Raw genomic sequence first — 20,276 nt, forward strand, 5'->3', positions numbered from 1 at the left:
TGAAGCTCGTAGTTTATTCCTTATACATCCATCATAACCTCCTCCCACATGTTCACTCGTGTCCTTGCTGTCGCTGTTCGGGGCTGACATCATGATATCAGCTGTTTAGATCAGCTGGTCTCCTCTGTCCAATAGAAACAATGAAACAATGACATGGTTATCCAGTCCTCTTGCTGCTGTCTCTTTAAATGAGCCTGTCTATCTACCTTCATTATTCATGCTGCTGTTACGCACAGTCTTCACAGATCCATGAGCTTCATTAACTCATCATTCTATCAGCCACCACCATCAGGTCTGGACTCCTCAGGGGGTTCATCCTGTTGCTGTTCAGGGCGATTACAAATCTTCCTGTGGAGTCAAAGTGCCAAAGACTCTGTCAAGACTTCATCCTCACAGATCATCTGTTTATAATAAACAATTATATTTTCTTCATCGGATTTGCCTCTCCTGATTAAACTTCACAGGGGGAACACTAGCTCTCCTGTTTAAATGATATTAAGACAAATAGTTAGGCACAATTATGGGGATGGCTGCTTTGAGTGACAGGTGGGTGCCATCTGAGGTTGCTCCTCTGACAAGCTAGCAGTTTGACATTGTTTACCCCTAGAAGATCTAATCCACCTTGAATTTGATGATTTTTACCAGCTGTTTTGGATAACAGAAATATCCCTCGGATCGCTTATCGGTCATGGAGATCACATCACCTGCTTTAATAGAAATACAGACTTCTGACAATCAAAAGGGGGGCACCAATACTGGGCAGACAGCCAATGCACTTGCAGAGGTTCACCAGGCGATCAGCCCCACGCAGCATCAACGTTGTGCCATCCACTTTTATTGCCAAAGGCTGGGCTCACGGTACTTGACATTGAGGATGCGAGGCCGTCCCCCCTAATAGCAGCCTGTCAAACAGAGCACATCTAATACTCCATTTCAAAATGTTCTATCCAGCAACTGACAGCAGCAAGCAATGACTTGTATTAATCCACAATTACATTCATCTCCTAGTTACCCACTACTACTAAAAATACATTGTATTTCTGCCAGGTAGGGATTTTCCTGATTGCCCCTTTTCATCATGGACTCAGAACATGAAAAGAGCAGTCTTTCCACCAGAGATGAGGTTATTAAAGCGCTGGAGAAAGATCTCTCTGGTTTCTTATGGCCTTGCCAGTAGCAAAGTGATCTGAGCCATGAATAAAAACTCAAAGCAGGAATACAACACTATTGCAGTATATTATAATGCAGCTACTTATAGTTGAAGCTGAAAATAGCAATCATTTGCAAAATAATGAATCAATAATGTACCAGTGGTTGAATTAAGAAAACGCACGGCAACAACTGGACACACAGGAGGATGTGTGAAATGTGGCAGCTTACAAGCTGATATCTTACGCTGGTCCGCTGCAAAGCCGATGAGAAGTAATCTCAAGAGTTAGAACTTTTCAGGAATGTGTCTCATGTTGCACAATGCAAACAAAACAGGAATCCACTCTGGTACCTTTAAGACATGTATTGCCTTCTCCCAGCCTCATTTACGATACCAAAGAATTGTCAAGAGGATTAAAGTAAAACACAGGATCACCTTTTTAGCTCCAACTGCAGTCCTACTTGTTTGAAAATTTCCTTAACCAAACATATGTTATGAAAGGGAAAATGTGTTAGCTTTTTATGTGGATGTCCAATCGGAGCGGATGTTAAAATGTAGAACTAAATTCCCCGTACAGCATCTGAAAGTGTCTCTCCTACATTTAACTAATGTCAACTCATTGCGACACACACATCATTCAAACTAGACAGAAACAATAATAAAACTCATTGTAAGCATTTGTCCTTTCAGTCAAGCAACACACACACACACACACGCACACAACTCACTCTTTTTAGGTTGTCATCAGAATGGCTCTGTTTCTGTTGGCATTGGAAGGCAATTTGAGCAAAGGAACCATAAGTTGATGTTTGCCGTCGGCAGTTCATATTCTGGAGGGCGCCCCTGGCCAGTTCCTCCTGGCTGCAGCTGCTGCCTCCAGCCTCCAGCGTCTGGCTCAATAAAAGCAGCCAAATCCACTGAAAAAGAACCTCTTCAATAACATTATCTGCACTCATATTTTGGAATGCTGTTTTCACTGTTGGGAACTAAACCTATTTCAAGCAAAAACTCAAACAAATGACCTGTAGCGCTCTGTAGTTCTTCTGTACCTCTAACAGCACTTTCACATCACCGGACGCAAGAAGAATTTGCAGCTGCTCCCCGGAGAATAAAGAAAAACATCTTTTTGTTGTTGTTTTCTTTACACTAGATCCCTAACTTAAATATATTGAGAAATGATTAACAATCAACACATTTTTACTTTAAGGATGATAACTGACTCGTTGTTTCAGCAGATGTAAAGATTAAATAGAAATGCACAGCTGCTTCCCTGAGCTTCTCTTTGGAACCATCTGGGTCTGTCTCCAGATCAGAAAGTTCAGAATGGGGAGGACACTAGTTTATGATCTGACAAGTAATGGTGTTTTTTTTTACATCTCAAATATACGGTAGAACCCTTTATACCATTCTTACTCCATTTAAAATACCAACACAAAGTCTAATGAATATTAATAAAATCAGAAAATACATGTATCCATAGATATGTGTTTAATTTGTTGTTTCACACTTTTACGTGGAAAAAAATATTACTTTGTGAATCGCTTATTGTGCTGAATTGTGCCGACAGTCTGATTCTGAAACTGTCTGGTCTCAAAACACAGTGAACACTATCTGGTAGGAGAAAAAAAAAACAGAAAAGCTGGAGGCTTCCTTTCAGACAGAGATTGTAACTGAGATTAGCTGCTCTATAACACCGTGCACTTCACGGCCCGTTTTCTGTGCAGTTGACTTTTGCGGCTGTGTATCTTCAAAACAGCACCTGGCACAGTGCTACAGATAGCTGAGAACATTTCACTAGAAGGAAAATCACATCGCGCCGCCACAAAGACGAAGTGAGGAATCGAATGTGCACTTCAGGTTGTTGGAAGTTGTCGGGGGAACGCTTTGCCTCTCTTGACAGGTGAGCCGGCGAGATACAGCATCATTGTATCTGGTATCTATTGGATGCTGTTGCTGTGAAACCAAGAAGCCAGCGAGCATGCTGCTGACAAACAGCCAGACCTCGCCTTGGCATTGTTTAGAAAGGCAGCCTTCTTGTCTGTAGCCCATGCACCATTCGCTTCATAGGAAAAGGAAAACTGGCTTACAAGGTGTGGACAAGTTTGATCAAAATGCACCTATTCTGTGTCTCAAATGCTAGCGACATCATCACCACTGACTTTGCGTCTCCTTGATTCACTGGAATAGAAACGCAACGCAAAAAAAGCTGTATTGATTTGTGTTAAATCTAACCTTAACCAGACATGAACTGAGACACCCTCCTTCTGAATAGAAAAGGGTTGCCTTGTTTTAGACCTCTCAATTACCACCCTCGCTTCTCTGTTTCATCAGTTATTTAACCCCCGTATGGTGTTCGGGTCTCATTTTTCATCAAAACTAAAATAATATGATTCATTATTCTTTCAAACTCAGACTTATTGGCCTTGGCTCATTTTCCACGAAGAACATATATCAGATAACATTTTATCGACTGCGCAATTTTTACCCCCACCCCCCTCCCGTCCCACAGACACACACACACACATATTTATATTACATACAGGGTGTTCGGGTCCACTGGACCCGGGCTAATAAAAGTGTGGAAATTGTGTACCTAACCATATTTGCTGTTTATATTGCTTCTAATTGGGATAAAGAAAACATCTGTTGAGTATTTTAACATCAATTGTTTGATTGTGTTGAATTAAAAAACCCAAAATAAAGCGGGTCCAACAGACCCACAACACCTGCTGAGTAACAAAAAAATGAACACCATACAAGTGTTTAAAAGGTCTGGTGTTTGATGGAGGAAAAACAATATCATCACTTTGAGATTGACACAACTCCCAACGCATCAAGACTTCAAATGTGACAATCACAGCACCCTGTTGCTGACGTTCGTGACGGACCCCACAGGGTGCGCCGAGCCTCAGCGTGCGGCGCTGTGGGGACACTGACCGAGGGAACATGTGTTCAGCGCAGGTGTACAAGATGCTGGAAGTCAACTTAAAGAAATAACTGTTTGAGCGACGCTGTTTATTGTTTTCTCTTGACTGTGCCAAACCCACGCCCTGAACCGTCTCTCAGCTCAACTTCCCCGCTGTAGCTCGGCCTCACTGCTGACAGCTGCACTTAGAGCAGCAAGAGAATGATTTGGTGGAGAGCCAAAACAAACCAAAGCACGCTCGCCATATCGATTTCATGAGATTGATTACAAGTCTATTTAGTGTACAGCTTGTTCTGTGTCAAAAATGTATTAATTCAGTTTTTTTAAGGCTCCTTACAGCAGCTTCTGTATCAACTGAATATAATGTGAGTGGGATGGTTTTTTTTTAAATTTTATTCACGAATGGTCAGCTCAGTAGAAGTTATGTTGTTGCAAGTAAATAAAAGGGCATGGCATTTCATGGTCAAAATGGTGCACTTCTTTAAGGTTCTTAACACGTTGGAAAGTTATCTTCAGGGAACTAACTTGAACCAATTTGGAGCTAATTAAATTAAATTGAAGAGAGTTGTTTTAGTTTTTACTTTGTTTGGAAGCTGGATATTTAGAATTTGCTCACATTGTCGATAGAACCGCTTAATGGTTTTCTTTAGTGGCAATTTAAATGTTTTTAGTTTGTTTTTAATGGACACATAGCATCGTTTGAACGGCTCTTCATGGCACATTTTCACAGCAGGGGCTGACGAGACTCACCGGATTCCAACACGCGGAAATGTACACTATCAGGAGCATAACGGCCCGTCAGCTCCGTGTATCATTGGAGGCCTATGGAAAATGAAATCACAATGGCAAATAATGCTCCCGGATGTGTAATGAGGGTTGCCCTAGTTGATGAGGCTAAACGAGACGGAGAACACAAAAGGCAACACAAACAACATGATGTCGAGTCTGGACGGGAAGAAAAGTCTTCGGTGTGGAAAATGACTTTTCTCTTGTGAGCGATCCACAACGTTAATATGGAGAAGCTGCAAGGATGAGCTGCGAGGCTGAAGAGAGCGGTCGAGTAGAACCAGGATATTTATCATCAAATCCTCCCCCCAATGAAAGGACTTGGAAAGCAAATAGACCCATAAAAACACAGGCAGGTCTTCGGTAGCTCGGGGCTATGTAAGCGAGATGGATTTATTTATAACACCGCTCTGTCACTGCAAATGAAATACGGCTTCATAATTGATGTCAGGGAGACAAAGAGCTTGAGATGCATCCAGGAATGGGCCTGGTCTTCAGAGATTTGATCTGTCCCGTTCACACTGTGAACGCTTTCATCAAGTCCTGCAGAGGGAAAACAGAGAGGACGCCACGAGCCTCTGGGTTGGTTCCCAGTCGCAGGTTTACTGAGTTTCATGGAGCAAGTAGAGAAACATTTCATTTACTGTCTGTTTACACTGCTCTGTGGTATTTTCCATAATCGTATCATATTCATCAAATGTACTAACCTATTTGTGGTAGGACTCTAGATTCATTTTTGAGCATGTGAGTCTGCAGGACATCACACGCTGAGAAAGTAAAGCCAGTGTCAACAACACACAACTAATGTCTAATGTCAGGATTACTACCTCAGCAAACATCGTAAACATGAGTTTATGTCTCAATCTCTAGTTTCAAGTCTTCTTCAGTACAGCATGATGTTCATTTCGTAAATTATGGTCCGTTTAGAGTCAAACCGACCGTAAAGCAGGGGGTGCTTCAGGGTGGGGCTACCTTGTGATTGACAGGGGTCTTCCAGAGCATGGTCTGGGAGTTGTCCTGTTTTTGTCTGAGAACTTTAACCCTTCCACTGTGTCTATTCCGTTCAAACGCACATCGTAACATTCTGGTTAGTTCAGCAGTAGGTTTTACTCTTGTGGCTCTTCTGGTTGAATGAATAACATCCTGGCAACAGTCAAACAAGATGGTGACAGCCAAAATGACAATCTCGTCCCTTCAAAACCGTCGTACCCAAACCAATGAGGGAAGTCACATGGACCTGTACTTGTACAGTGCTTTTCGAGTCTTCCGACCACTCAAAGCACTTTAACACTACATGACATCATTCACCCATTCACACCTATTCACACACTGATGGGAGGAGCCATGCAAGGTGCCACATCAGAATCATCAACCATTCATACACAGAAGGCATATATATATAATTTTAGGGTTAAGTGTCTTGCTCAAAGACACGGGCTAGCGGCGCCGCGGATCGACTCACCAATCCTGTGATCGAAAGCGATCCTGCTCGCCACTGAGTCACAGTCGCCCTATGACTATGTCCGTTCCTTACATGGATGCTACTGATTGGGACCGTCCATTGCATACATGCTTCACAATCAATGGCTTGTATGGATAGAATAGAACTCTTCAGCCGTGCATCATCCCCCGTCCACTCCGCTCTGTAATTCCTGAAACATTATCATGATTCTGTAGCCGAGCCGGTTTTCTGCTTTCTGTCCTGGATTGAAACGTTTTGTCGGAGATCAATGAGCAGTAAATGTGTGTATTGATCCCTGAAGCTGTCCTCGCAGCTGCTAACCAACTCAACAACGAGTTCACAGGGGCGTCGAGCAGGGCGCAGTACCTTAGTGGTGCTTTTCCTTTTATTTCACAGAGTATTGTCTCTGAAGCGCTTTGCTTACTTGTTTTGATCAAAGAGGGTAGTAGAAGAGAAACAACTTCAAGTGCTCAAACCAATGACATTGAATAGCTGTATAGTTAAAAAGAGGCGGATTTTAATGAAATAATTATAGTTGAAGTGAAATCTATTCAGAGGGTGGACATAATGGTTTATCAGTTGCGGCTACATTTTTTACACAGTGATCAATAATCAGTTCACAAACTGAAAAGTATTAAGTACCAATATTGAGTTTTTCTTCTGATATAGCTATGGGTCGGCTTAAATATCCTGATACCTCACATTCTTTTGTATGGCCTTTTTTCATCGTATCTCCTTTTGTTTAGCGTATCAGAACGGTGAGCTCAGGGACAAACGCTGTTTTGCTTGAGCGACTTAAACTCCTGCTTCCAGAACACGGCGGGTGCTTTTAGTCTCACATACTTTATCGCTGCCCAAAGGGGGAAGTTGTGCCTCCGCGTCCCCCCATGGATTTATGCATCAGCTCATTCAACCAATGCACCAATCGGTGTGATGCGTCTGGACCAAGGACACTTCAGCAGGATGCCGTAGTGGAGGAATCTATTTCCTTTGTGTTGCTATTTTGGCATTATTTACATGAATGATTGATGCGATGTGTCTCCCTTTGCTGTGTAGGACTTAGGACCTATTGGACCAGAAAGGAACTGGAAGGGCATCGGCATCTCCCTGCTGGTTATTGTGGCAGTGCTTTCTCTCATCGGTCTGTCCATCGTTCTGCTGTCAAAAGGTGAGGCTCCCCACAGACCGTGAGACTGTCAGGGCCACGGAAAAGTGAGAAACTAATGGAGGATTGCTTTTAAACGATTCAACTTGATATTCCAGTCATTTATGAAACATGACGCTTTGTCCTGATGTAGTAGAGCCACTTGTCCTTGTCTAAGATTATCTTATCCTTTACCTGTTCCTTCATAACATTACATTTTACTTGTGTGTGCGTTCATATGTAAAATTACACAAATATCTGTTGTTTAGATTTCCCCTGGGATTCGTCTCAAACCTTTGTAGATTTTTATTTAGGACCTCAATAATTAACAAAACACACTTGAATGTTGTTGTTTTTGTTGGATGATTGCTGAATACTGATCGACAGTAATGGAAATATGTTGTCTTCTTCTCCTGTAGATGATGGTGGTAAACCCTCCGGTTCACAGTTGACATTGGATGACCTCTTTCAAAGAGACTTCCAAGTACATGACCCTGATGCAAAGTGGATCAGTGGTAAGTCTGTCACGAAGCAGATATTACATAAAAACATTCAGAAACACTTGATAATTCTGAACGCCACTTTCAAAGCTGACGCCACAGATTATGCTTTGTGTTTTTCTTTGAATGGGAACATGTGTAGGTCTGATTGAGATGGATGTAATAGCTATATTATATTAATACATATGATATTTTCCTGATTTCAAGATGATTAAAATAGACCTTGTAGTTTATTACTGTTAATATGTGGTAGTCATTCTCCAGCAGAGGCCTGAGTCAGACGCCCAGCGGTTAGAGTAAACACTCTTCCACATGACTAACCTTCAGTGTCCAAACATACAAACACAGACCATCAGCTGCACTTACAAATAATTCTGTGAACTTCAAAAGCTTTCAAATTGAATGTCTCACTCAGATTTTGGGTCTTTTTGAACTTTTGTTTGAGAGACAGCTGCCTTTTTCTTAAGTAAATCAAGTGCTACATGTAAGTACAGCAACAGAGTCCCAGGAATTGGTTTGGGGTGATGTACAAAGCCAGAGAAACCAGAGACCATGCAGGGCTCACATCCAGAGGTCTGCCTGTTGTTAGGCAACACAAACACTTCAGTTAACAGGGAAAGATCGCGGTTTGGAGAAAAGGTTAACTGACACAACTTTTTCTGTATTTATACAAGACCACGATATTGCTCTGGCCTTAACAAGTCCTGCAGCAGCATCTAAAAGGTAAATCATTCTGTACTCACGACAAGCGGAAACTCCATCGCGAGATGCAATATTTTGGAAGAAAACAAATGCAACGTGCTGCTCTACTCTTCAGACGTGGCTTTAGCCTGTTATTGTATTTTTTTTTTTTACTGCCGAGTCAGCTGTATTAAACAACAAAACAAGCTTTCGGTAGGTTTTTAATGTATGACTAATAGTCATAATTCTTTCTTCCAACATACATTTAATTTCATATTCAGAGAAAAAAGATATTAGAGTGAACTTTGCAGTATGTAACCAATAAAACAATATAATGTATTTGCCTGCATAACACAATGTGCCATCTTCACACTGAGTGCAGAGAGCTGTCTCATCAGTGTGTTTCCAGACTGGGGTCAGACTCAAAGATTGGAAACGAAACCCAGACACGTGTGATCACTATCTGTTGTCTCAGGAAGCTCATCCGCAAGACTCTTTCCCTTCAGATGGAATGGTGCTCTTCTTCTTCTTTGTCTCTCTGCTGAATGGTGCGGGCTCAGCTCTTAGTTTGGTGCTGTGAGGACTGACTGTGCAGACGCTGCTCCTCTCAGTCACGCTCAGTCTTCCTCTTCTGAACGCCCGACCTTGCACATGTACTGCCCTCGAATGCTCTCTCACATCTTCATGTCTCTGGAGAAAAACAAGTCCGCCTGAAACCTTCCAAAAGCTTTCTTCGTGTTTTTACTGGTTTCCCGAAACAAATCTGCATCTCCTTTGATGTGCAGTTCTTGAAAGGATTCATTTCAGCGGAGAAAACAACCTGGGTGGCAGTTTGCTGTGTTTCTGTCATCATTGTAATCGGTGAGCAAATAGTTGTTGATTCTTTGCAGTTTGATTCTGGTAAATTGATTAGTATTTGATGAGCAGCGGAAAAAAGTACACCTCCAATCTACTGGATATTAGTTACTCTCAAGAAAATGTTCTCCCCTCGCGTGCCTCCTCGAAGAATGAAGAACAAGAAAAAAAAAGGACAAAAGTCTTGATGAATCAAATCGCGTTTACCAGCAAAACACACACACACACACACACACACACACACACACACACACACACACACACACACACACACACACACACACACACTCAATTCACTAAGAACGTTCTACATTTTTTTAAATCTGCGTTCTCTTATTGGAGGCAAGTCAGTAAAACTGTTTTTTACTTAAGAGTTCAAGATAACACAGGGTGAGTATTGACATGGTCATTGTCTGGGTGGCGTATTACTTCTTAGGAAAGGTTGGTTATCTACCTTGAAAAACATGTTTGATATTTTTTTGTTAAAAAATGACATCCTGACAGCAAAAAATGAATGAAATGCACTGACAAAAAGAAACACGCGTCTGTCCTCGATACTGAGGCCGTCCAATCATTGTATGCGCTGATACAGCATTTACAGCTGATAACGTTGTACCAACCGAAGCAGAAGTGTGACACCCCGCCCTCCAGGTAAAACCAGCCAGTGGGACTCGGTTCAGCCGTCGCCATGTTGAGAGCTGTGTGGAGTCAATGCTTATTGCCTTGAATGTCATGTGGAGCAACTTAAAGCTTCTCTAAATCACACTAGCGCCAGTTCAGGGACAGACAAATGGAGCGTGCAGGGCAGCTATTATACAATGACGGACAACCATGATGCACCACTGTAATATCTCAATAATAAGGCAGCTGAATTCACAAGACTTGAAAAGTATCATAAACTGTAGCTTTAGTAAAAGCAAGTCATAGTGTGTCTCTCTACTGGCTTATTTTGTACTGCCTCAAATTAGCTATAGGAGTGTAGAAAACATCATGTAGACACTCAGTCCTATACAAGTGATCTGTTTCAAAACGGTCACTGGCTTCACTCTACTGCCAGATTAGTATTCATTTGTTTTAAAAAAAAATAAGTCTGACAATATTGTGGTTTACATTTGTTCAGATGTGTCTTTTTTCAAGTACAACATGATGCATTTTCTCCCATAAAGGGTGAAATTGGAATCACAAACAGTAAACACAAAGCTATTCTTTTTACTTAATATTAATTATGTCATGCCAGTAAAGTATCTGCCAGTGTTTTTGGTCGCCTCCCCATGTTAAACAGGCCTCAGGCATCCAGCCGAGGCTCGCTCAGTCTGTTTGGATCACAAAAGTGCAACAAGCCAAACTTGCATTGCCCTAAAGCCCAAAATAATCATATTGCATCAGCAGGCTGTTGACAGGGCTATTGTTTAATCTGATGACTCAGCAGTACTCGGCCAGGTGCTGAGCGATTCTTGGCCTCCAAACCTCCCAGCAGTCAGATTTTGAAACGAGATGGTAGTTTTTGACATGAAGGTAAAATGTCCACTTATTGCCTTGAACTTAAAATTATTGATTTGTCCATTTAGAGCCAAATAGACCATAAAGCAGGTATATGCTTCAGGGCGGGGGTACCTTGTGATTGACAGGTCACTACCACAGCGTACTCCGGTCTGGAAGTTTCCGTTCATAAAGGTTCATTGCAAAACTGATGAAAACTGCTGACTCAAGGCTTCAAAACGGTTAAATAAAACATAAAACAATGTTCTTCGTCCCACCTGCCATCAGTCGTGGAAGAGCACCATCAGCGGGCTAACAAGGGATTTCCTTTAATTCTTGGCATTACAAAACAAGTGGCGAACCATCTGATAGCTGGGACACTTTTAATCACAGCTGAGATTGCGTGTCACCTTTATCCTCAGAGGGTTTATAGATGGAACTGTTGTCAACGCAGGAGGACAGTAGCCCCGTTTTTCAATTACATTTGCTGTGAGATGTTTTATACCACCATCGATTTCATACATGCCCTGCATATCCAATATGCAGAGAGACAGTGGATTGCTTCACTGTGGGTATAGTTTCTAAATGACAAGAACCCTTTTAAAGATTCCCTTCCTTGTTGAAAACAAGCAATCCATCTGCCTATCATATTCATGTTCCTGTCATTATACTCTCAAGTGTTTTGAGTGTTTGCGAGTCTACAGTCCTCTTGTCTGAGATTGACGCCTCAGAGCTTATTCATTGACATTTACATGAGATGGGGACGCTGAAATGATTTAGACCTGTCAAATGCATTAATGGAATTCCGGCCTCTCTGGACTGTAGTGTTGGTTAGGGATTACGATGGAGTGATTGCAGACACTTCTGTCTTTGTTTCCACTGTTGGAAGTTGAAGTGTAATCTCGGTGAGCCCAGCTGCCTGAGACAGATCCTCCTAAATGAGTCTTCATTATTGTTGTTTTCTTCTCTCTTGTCTTACACTCTTCTCTCAGGGGCATCCCCGGCATCTAGCGCTCTAATCATTTTCTCACGCGTTGTTTTCAGATTCAATTTCAATCCCTCCCAAGAATATTAGATGGAGGCTATCAATATGATCAACAGAGGAATTCCTGTTTTCCTGCAGAGATTATTCCCAATATCCCAAAGTATGATGTACATGTTGCTATTAGAGCACAAGATTTTGGTGCAACAACTCAGTAGCGCTCTCCTCTGTGTCGCAACTCTAAAAGTAATGAAAAATAAGCTGGTGGAACTGTTATCACGATATTATCAAGCTACTTTTCCTAATTGTTGTGGAAGTTGATCAAATAAAGGGAGACTTACATAGAGACATTTGTCTTTGTATATTTAAGCATTTTCCTTAAAATGATCAAAATCAAGCCACTGCCGAGGAAATCAGTGGCGAGTGCAACCTTACCAGGGATTTATACGCATAAGGACAAAGGATCAATACTTACATTCATGACGGGATTAAATATGTCTACTCATACAAACAAAGAAGCTTAACTTATAAAAGAACATGGACTTTTCAAAGTGAAGGCACAATCTTGACTTGGACAGACGAGAAAAGGTTAATGTGCAGACTTTTTCAATCTCACATCACTGGGGTATGACGATAAGACAATGTGGTGACCAACACAATTCATATGCAAAATCAAGAGTTTTTGTATGTCCCTCGGCAGAAAGGAGTCATACAACAGTGGTTCAGTCCAAGTCGAGTGGAGCCAGACAAGACATGAGTGGTTCAGTCCAAGTTGAACAGGAAGGGGCCGGTCATGCTCTCCCTCAGGCCATCACAACAGTATAACACAGACATTAGCATTCAACACAAAAGTTAATGAGAATTTTTCCTCTGCGCTAATCTTAACTGCGTTGTCTCGTATACTTTTCCATAGTCTGCCATGACCACAATCTTTACCATCCCAGACTTAATAACCACACTTATGGTTGCCTTGCACAGATATATTATGAAAAGATTAACATAAATAGGCTCGTCTTAGTCCCAGGTTCCATGGGACTGATTTTAGGCAAAACAGTGCGTTAAGCCAAATGCTAGTCTCAGCATGCTAACACGTGCCAACAATACCAAAGTAAGCGTATTGATATTTAGCAGTGTGCTAAGTGGGTTAACATTTCCGCCAGATGATGGCGCTCAATGAAAAGTTAAGGGACCGTGAACGAGGTTACGGTCCATCCTGAGGGAGGCCTGGTGAGAGCACCAGATGCCAAACCATCCAAAAGATGTCGAAATGTTTCACTTCAAAACTCCAACGTCAACGTGCTGATGGCGCCGGACTGAGGTCAGGGGATGGGCAAAGTCAGAGGGTTTAACCATGAATGTACCATATGCTGTGAAACATTTTAATAACCATTTAAGGATGTTATTGAACGCGTTCCAGAGTTTTGGAGAACCATCTAAAAGCGTCGTGTCTGGTGACGCGTGCAGCGTTTGGATGGCAGATTTGTCTTTTGAATGTTCACTGCTGGACTCTTCAACCACAATCAACCTTAAGCGGGATCTAAACATCTATCCTGAGCTAAACGTGATGTATTGAGTTGACTTCAGACATCAGCTGTTAAGTTAAAGCACATCATTGTTTATTCTTTGGTCTGACATGGAGGTCCAGACGCTCGCAGTGGATTGGGCTTTTCGATTGTATGCAAATCGCATCAAGTGGCCTCGTAAATAATGCAAACTTTTGAGCACGGCATGACAGCAAATCCATGTGGCCGGGGTTGCCACGGCAACACATGCACTATTGTGAATCGCTTCAAGTTAATGGAGGTGAACGCAGTCAAGACTGCTTATCTATTGTGGAGACGGCCTCACGGTCGCCTCTTTTGTGGACAAATCTCAGTTTTTCGGCAAACTGAACCATTTAGAAAAAAAAAACATGACGTTTTACTCATTTAGACAAAAACAATAATCACATAATAATGGATTTTAACATTGTGAATGCTGTCGTCCACCACAAATCAGTGGTTTCGTGGTCTACAGCCAATTTATCAACACCAATGCTGATTAAAATGCTGTAACCCTGTTTGGAACATTGCAAAAAAGATGATGAAAGGACCCGCAGTACTAAAAGCCTGTTTACCCTTTCAGATGAGGAGATCATCTTTCGAAGCTGGGATGGAGACATTTTGAAAGTCAGCACGCAAAGCAACGAGACAGAGCTGCTGCTGAAGAACACAACATTTGTAAGTGTTAATGTTGGGTTTTGTTAAAAAGGTTATATATATATATATATATATATATATATATATATATATATATATATATATATATATATATATATATATATATATATATTACATATTAGATAACCATTGTCCCACATTTTGTCCTGTATGTAAAATTGTATTTTCTGCTTTCTACTGTTTGAGAGCATCCTGTCTCATTGTTACTATGGCAACCCAGCTTTTCGACCCTGCTGAGGTCAACTTAACTTTCACTGTAAATTTTTACGACAATCCGGGTTTGGGAGAGCGATGTCTGGGTTGCATTTGTGTGCGTCTCCCAAGAATTCTCAGTTTTAAGAAATCTCATCCATCTCTTATTCTTCCCACAGGCAACTTTTAAGGCGTCAAAGTTTGCAGTTTCTCCAGATCTGAACTACGTTCTTCTGGGATATGATGTCAAGCCGGTGAGAACCTCTTAATATTCTGCTTGCATATATTTTTACTGGCACGAGTGTTTAGCTCGGGGCGGTGTTGGAGGTTTACAGTTCATGAACTGAAATGGACATGTGGCAACACGCACATAAGGAACCCATCTCCACAGAGTCAGTGAGCTCAAGCCAACGCTGACCCAGCTAGAGGGTACCAGCTTTGGAAATATAAGGAGGCATTGACATGTTTCATTTGTGAGAATGCCCGGGCCAGGACACACCATAAGTTACGCAGCTAGCAAACACATTTTAAACATGATCATTTAAACACAAACCAAAATCTTTTCCTGATTCTAACCAAGTAGTTCTGTTGCATAAGCCGGTTCTGCACTGGCAGACTGATCGTCGGCGCACACAAAATAACCCAATACTTGTCATTAGATAAAATACAAACCTTCCCTGAAGGGCCCATGTTTCTGCATCTGGGTCGTAGAGCACCAGCAGAAGCTACTGAAGATTTAAAGACGTAGCACGCAAAAATCCAACAATGTTTTCCCATAGAACAAGTAACTTTTCTATGTTTGAACCGATTGACACGTTTTTTTTGTACTAAAACACCTTCCCAATATGTTGTGGCTTCGGATTCAAAGTCCTAACTTTTCTAAAAAGGTGTCTCATCAGTATGTGGGAGTTCCGACTGTCGTAGGAGATCACAAGGAGTAACTTTTTGTTTATCATACAAATACATACTAGCGAATGTATGTATATATATATATATATATATATATATATATATATATATATATATATATATATATATATATATATATATATATTGGACAGCAATGGAGTCCTTTGGCTTGAAGCACTACTAACATTTGCCGATCAGACGTCTTGAATAGATTGTTTGTGGTGATCGTCATGGTATGGTACATATATGCATGTTGTTACCTTTCTCAAGTGGTTTTCTCCTTGTTGATGTTGCAAATGGAGCTGACAAGATACAATACACATTGCATCTAAAAGTAAAATACTCTCAGAATTGTGAGCTGGATTAAATTGTTTTTGGTCGTTTTTTTTGGATTTTAAGACAAGGAAAATATTGAAGTACAAAGAAGTAGTACCGTGTTCCCACCACCATGCCCTGTATATGCTGACAGTCATACTCATTGAATATAATATCAGCTTTCATATATTCTTATTAAATAATGTGTCGGTTGCTGGTTGTTTAAATTGTATCGATCCCCGTAGATTTCTGTCGACATATGTCTTACTGGAGATGCCTTCATAAAAGTCCACTTAGACATATGTTTGAGTATAGTCTACTGATAACCAGCCCGGGTGATGCCCTGCCAATACACAGATTATGAAAAGTACATGATGACTAAATGAAACGTCTGTTGTCTAGTGCACTTGGCCTTGGAGTGGCCCCGACTCCATCTAAGACACTGAGATGCAGTGGAGTTATTTTCTGTCTGTGGCCAGCTTGTCTCATAAGCCAGCAGAATCTTACCCATGAGGCTTGGCTGGGCTGGAGGGGCAGGGTACGAGTGGAGCGCTGGGAGTGCAGCTGTGTGCGACAGCAGGAAGGGAGAAAGTTTCCGCGAGGAGAAGCTGGAAGAAAACAGCCGCTGCCGGAAGTAGTTGAAGCAGAGCAAGTGCTGATCGCGTTGACTGATTTAGACCGTTACTTCTTCCCCCGTTTGCAAATGTGGGAGAGGAAAAAAACATATTTTTGACTGCAGGTTTGGCTTGCTGGGTGCATACAGCGCACATGAATCAGTGAGTGATTAGTAAAAGTCCACAAATACACCCGAGCTACTATACTTCATTAAACCCTTGTAAATGGTTTCTAAATGACACATGCGTGGTGTGTTAACCAACAGCTGCATGTTTCATATTATGCTCATTCATTTTGCCAGTTTACAGCCATTGAATAATTAGTTCTGGTGCAAAAAGCCATTTGATCCATAACCCTTTAGTGCCAAACAGGGATCATCGCTTTGTTTCCTGTGTGTGTGAAGCTTGTTGAGCAGTTAATGTGATTGCTGATGCATCAGCTGATCGCTCACGTGAGTTAATCTGACATTAGCCCGTAACCGTCTTAATCTGTATTTACTATAGGGTCGATGTGCGTAATGGGATTGAATATTTAACCAGACCAATGTAATGGACACAATCTAAAATAATTCATAAAAAGATGCTTATGTTTTGTGGTTAGTATTAGGATTAGCATCATCATCATTAGTATGATTATATTCAGATTATTATTGTTACAATTGTACTATTAATTACAATAATGATGATTGTCAGTTTAGACACTCTAAGGCCAATGAACAATAATTCAATTTAACATGACATTGACAGTAACTTCATATTCACAGCACTGACATCAACACATCTTATAAATGAGCACTTTGTTTTGCTTATTGAAATGTAAAAAGAAGAGAAAGTAATGAGAAAATCGTCATAATGTTCGCTGTTGAATTGGATTCAATTGAACAGGTTTCTTTGTGTTCATTCCCAGTGCCATCTGTCATTGTATCTCATTGTGAATCATCCAATGGCCTCCAAAGACTGATTCACTTTAATGAGCCATGTGCAACATTGATGATTATTGCTGCTTACTGATTATTTCATGGCTTTGGCAATCGAGCATGATTTTTGTGCACATGTGCACACCCTTCGGAAGCACTCTCCTTCTGAAATGAAACGTGCGAGCATCAAGCGGAACAGATGTGTGTTTTCATTTATTAAGAAGCTGCAGAAAAGAGCTTTGAATAGCTGATGACAGCATGCAGTAACAACATGTTGCATGTGATGGATCCTCCTTTTTAATGTCGGTTTAAAAATCCAGTGCAACACTGAATACATTACATGTACGAAAGATGGCAGACAATGGGGGAACTCAGACCTGATTCTCCTGATTGAGTGAACAGCTAAAAATGTAGCTGCGTTTGAGTAAATAAAACTGACAACAATGCCAGAGGTGCATGATTACGCTGTTGAAAAGATACAAATACAATCTATTTTATTATATTATTTCAAGCCATCCGCATCCCAAACAGATAAATCATGATGTCTCATGATAATTAGACCAGATGAAAATAAACCTATAGGATTATTACATTGTGTCTTTTGTTTGTCTTTACTGGAAAATTAGATGGTGAAGAGGCAGGCAAGAAGTGAGGAGAGGGAGGTTATAGGACATGCAACAGAGTCCTGTGTTCTTATGCTTAGTAAAATGGAGGATTTCTCTAAGACATTAAAAGTTAATACAGCATTGTAAAAAAATAATTACGGAACCATTTGCACATAGGCGCAAAAGGCCTCATAGAAGAATATAGGCAACAATTATAAAACCATTTCCTCACAAACATGTTACACAAAAGTAAGGTCATAAATACTTTTTTTTAAATGGTAAAATAAGTCCTATTTTGACCTCCTACAATATAACATTATGTAGCCAGTTGGGCAATACACAGATGAGATTATTATAGTTTTCTCTAGAGTTTAGTATGTAAATCAAATTCCCAGTGATTTCCAAAACATTTCCCCCATAGCGAGTTGATACTTGAAGTCCTTTAGCAGTGAAACGAGATCCTAAAGAGTCCTCGTTCCTCAGCTCAGACATCTAAATTCAAGGCATGGTAGAATGAGATAATCTCTTCAGTTTGAACTGAAAACACAGAGACATGCAGTCACGAGCAATGAGCTTCCTGTTCCCTCTTGCGGACCTCGCAGCTCAACTTTGACTGTGTCAAGTCTTTGTCATCATCATGTGCACATTGGAACGAAAGATTCACAGAAGTCACAGCGGATATGTTCTGCAGCAGAAATAAGCAAACCCACATCTGCTCACAAATCAGCGGGAAGATGACGGATTCTGCATGAATGCAGCCCGAGGCACTTCCTCTCTGCCCGTCAGGCCTGATGGGTCCGTTGGCCTCGGTACCGTGACCTGCTGCTGTGTAAGGGAATGAGACACACCTTGCTTATTGCTGACATCACGTGGAGTCCACATGCGCCTTACTGACACTCGGAAGAGTTCCCGAACTCGGCAAAAATAAAAAGTAAAGAGAACATACAGACCGAGGAGCGGATCTATAAGGATACCAATCAGCAACATCTGCTTCTGCCAAGTGAAGCCAATGTGGAAGTGTATTAAAAACTTGCATTATCTTTAACAGCCTGCATGGGTCAAGTCCTCTGGTTGTATAGAAGACTATGAGGAAAATACTCTACTTCTCTCTTGATTTATTCCCTGAGTAAACATTGTAAACATGCATTTACATCTCAATCTCTAGTTTTCAGTCTTTTTTAATACAGCAAGATGTTCTTTTAATAAATGATGGTCATTTAGAGTCAAACAGATCATAAAGCAAGATATGCTTTAAAAATAAATATGTACAGGTCGCTGCCGCTGTCAGAGCCGTATACGGCTTCACTATGTCACTTCTTTGTCTTTCAAATATGGTAACTTGTGTTTATTGGTTGCAAAAATCCAAGATGGCAACGACGAAATTGTCATACTTGAGGTTTCAAAATGACAGGCCCAAAACCAATAGGTGGCATCACGATGATATAATAAATGGTTCTTATAAAAAGGCTACTTCTCGAGGGTCATAAGTGATGATTGAAAGGAATTACTTTGTATCAGTTTATACTATGTATCTCAGGAAATTGTTGCATATTATAACTTTAAAATAAGATTTTTTAAATCTATTTTCCCATTTTTGTTACGACCAATACAGACAATACAGAGTAATGTGGAAGGTGCTGCAAGACCAAATGTACTGAACTGTTTGTTATTGTGTTTCTGGCTCAAGGTGATTGAATATCAGGCAGCAATAAGTCCCACTATTTACAGCATGCTTCCTCTGTGGTGCAGGGGTCACATCACACACAGCAACAACACCAGTCTCTCCAAGCTTTGTGGCCTTGCAGCTCTCTCTCTCTTCATCTTGAACTGGCAGGAGTAGCACTTCATCCCCATATGCAAATACACACGGCCATTCAACTCAAAGACCTCATCAACATGGTCACAATCCCCACAACACTAACCCACGCTTTCAGTGCTCCAACACAACAAACTCTTCACCTCGTCAGGTTTCAAATCAAGACCTTTCCTTGAGTGAAACTTTTACATTATCTCTTTTGTGGCAATAAACATTTTAAGTGGACGTACATCGGCGTTGCCAAATAGCCCGGATATGATTACATTGCAGCATGTGAGCGTGTGCAGTCTTTAAGCGTTCTCCCTCAACACCGGACCAATTTGTTACCATTAGTTACTGAGACAGAAAAACACAGGTTAACAAATATCAAAGTTACCCTTTGACTTAATGAGGCTGCTGTAGAAAGCCAACAAGTTACCTAATTGCATGTAATGTTGACATATTGTCATTTGCGGTGGTTATAAAGGAAATTAATTCAACCAGCAGGTGCAGAAGTAGATGTTAAGTGGACAAATGTACATAATGAGGAAACATTAGAAACATGTTCTGAAAAAAGGAGAAAAATGTGGTCTGCATAAAATAATAAGCTTGCTTATTCCTCCTCTGTCAGTGTATTTCTGACAGAACATACAGCAGTAGAATACAGTATAAATCATTGTTGTCGTGTTCCCATTTTAGCTATAACAAGTTTAATATGTCCCACAGTGATAAAAAAAAAGTAAAT

The 20,276-nt window shown here is 40.9% G+C and overlaps 1 protein-coding gene across 2 annotated transcripts in view; it reads left to right on the forward strand.

Moving 5' to 3' along the window:
- LOC137783346 (inactive dipeptidyl peptidase 10-like) overlaps nucleotides 1–20,276 on the forward strand; it is a 104,317-nt gene that overhangs the window by 49,166 nt on the left and 34,875 nt on the right. For both annotated transcript variants that reach the window (XR_011077323.1, XM_068573217.1), the window contains exons 2-5: nucleotides 7,381–7,492; nucleotides 7,888–7,983; nucleotides 14,090–14,184; nucleotides 14,556–14,630. Coding sequence is in view for 1 of the 2 variants with exons in the window: in XM_068573217.1 (XP_068429318.1) it covers nucleotides 7,381–7,492; nucleotides 7,888–7,983; nucleotides 14,090–14,184; nucleotides 14,556–14,630 (378 nt within the window). In the remaining variant the exon portion in view is untranslated. The remainder of the gene's footprint in view (nucleotides 1–7,380; nucleotides 7,493–7,887; nucleotides 7,984–14,089; nucleotides 14,185–14,555; nucleotides 14,631–20,276) is intronic.

The sequence above is a fragment of the Clinocottus analis genome, unplaced genomic scaffold (assembly GCF_023055335.1).
Source record: "Clinocottus analis isolate CAN_PGR_092001 unplaced genomic scaffold, fCliAna1.0.p SCAF_12, whole genome shotgun sequence".
Taxonomy (NCBI): domain Eukaryota; kingdom Metazoa; phylum Chordata; class Actinopteri; order Perciformes; family Cottidae; genus Clinocottus; species Clinocottus analis.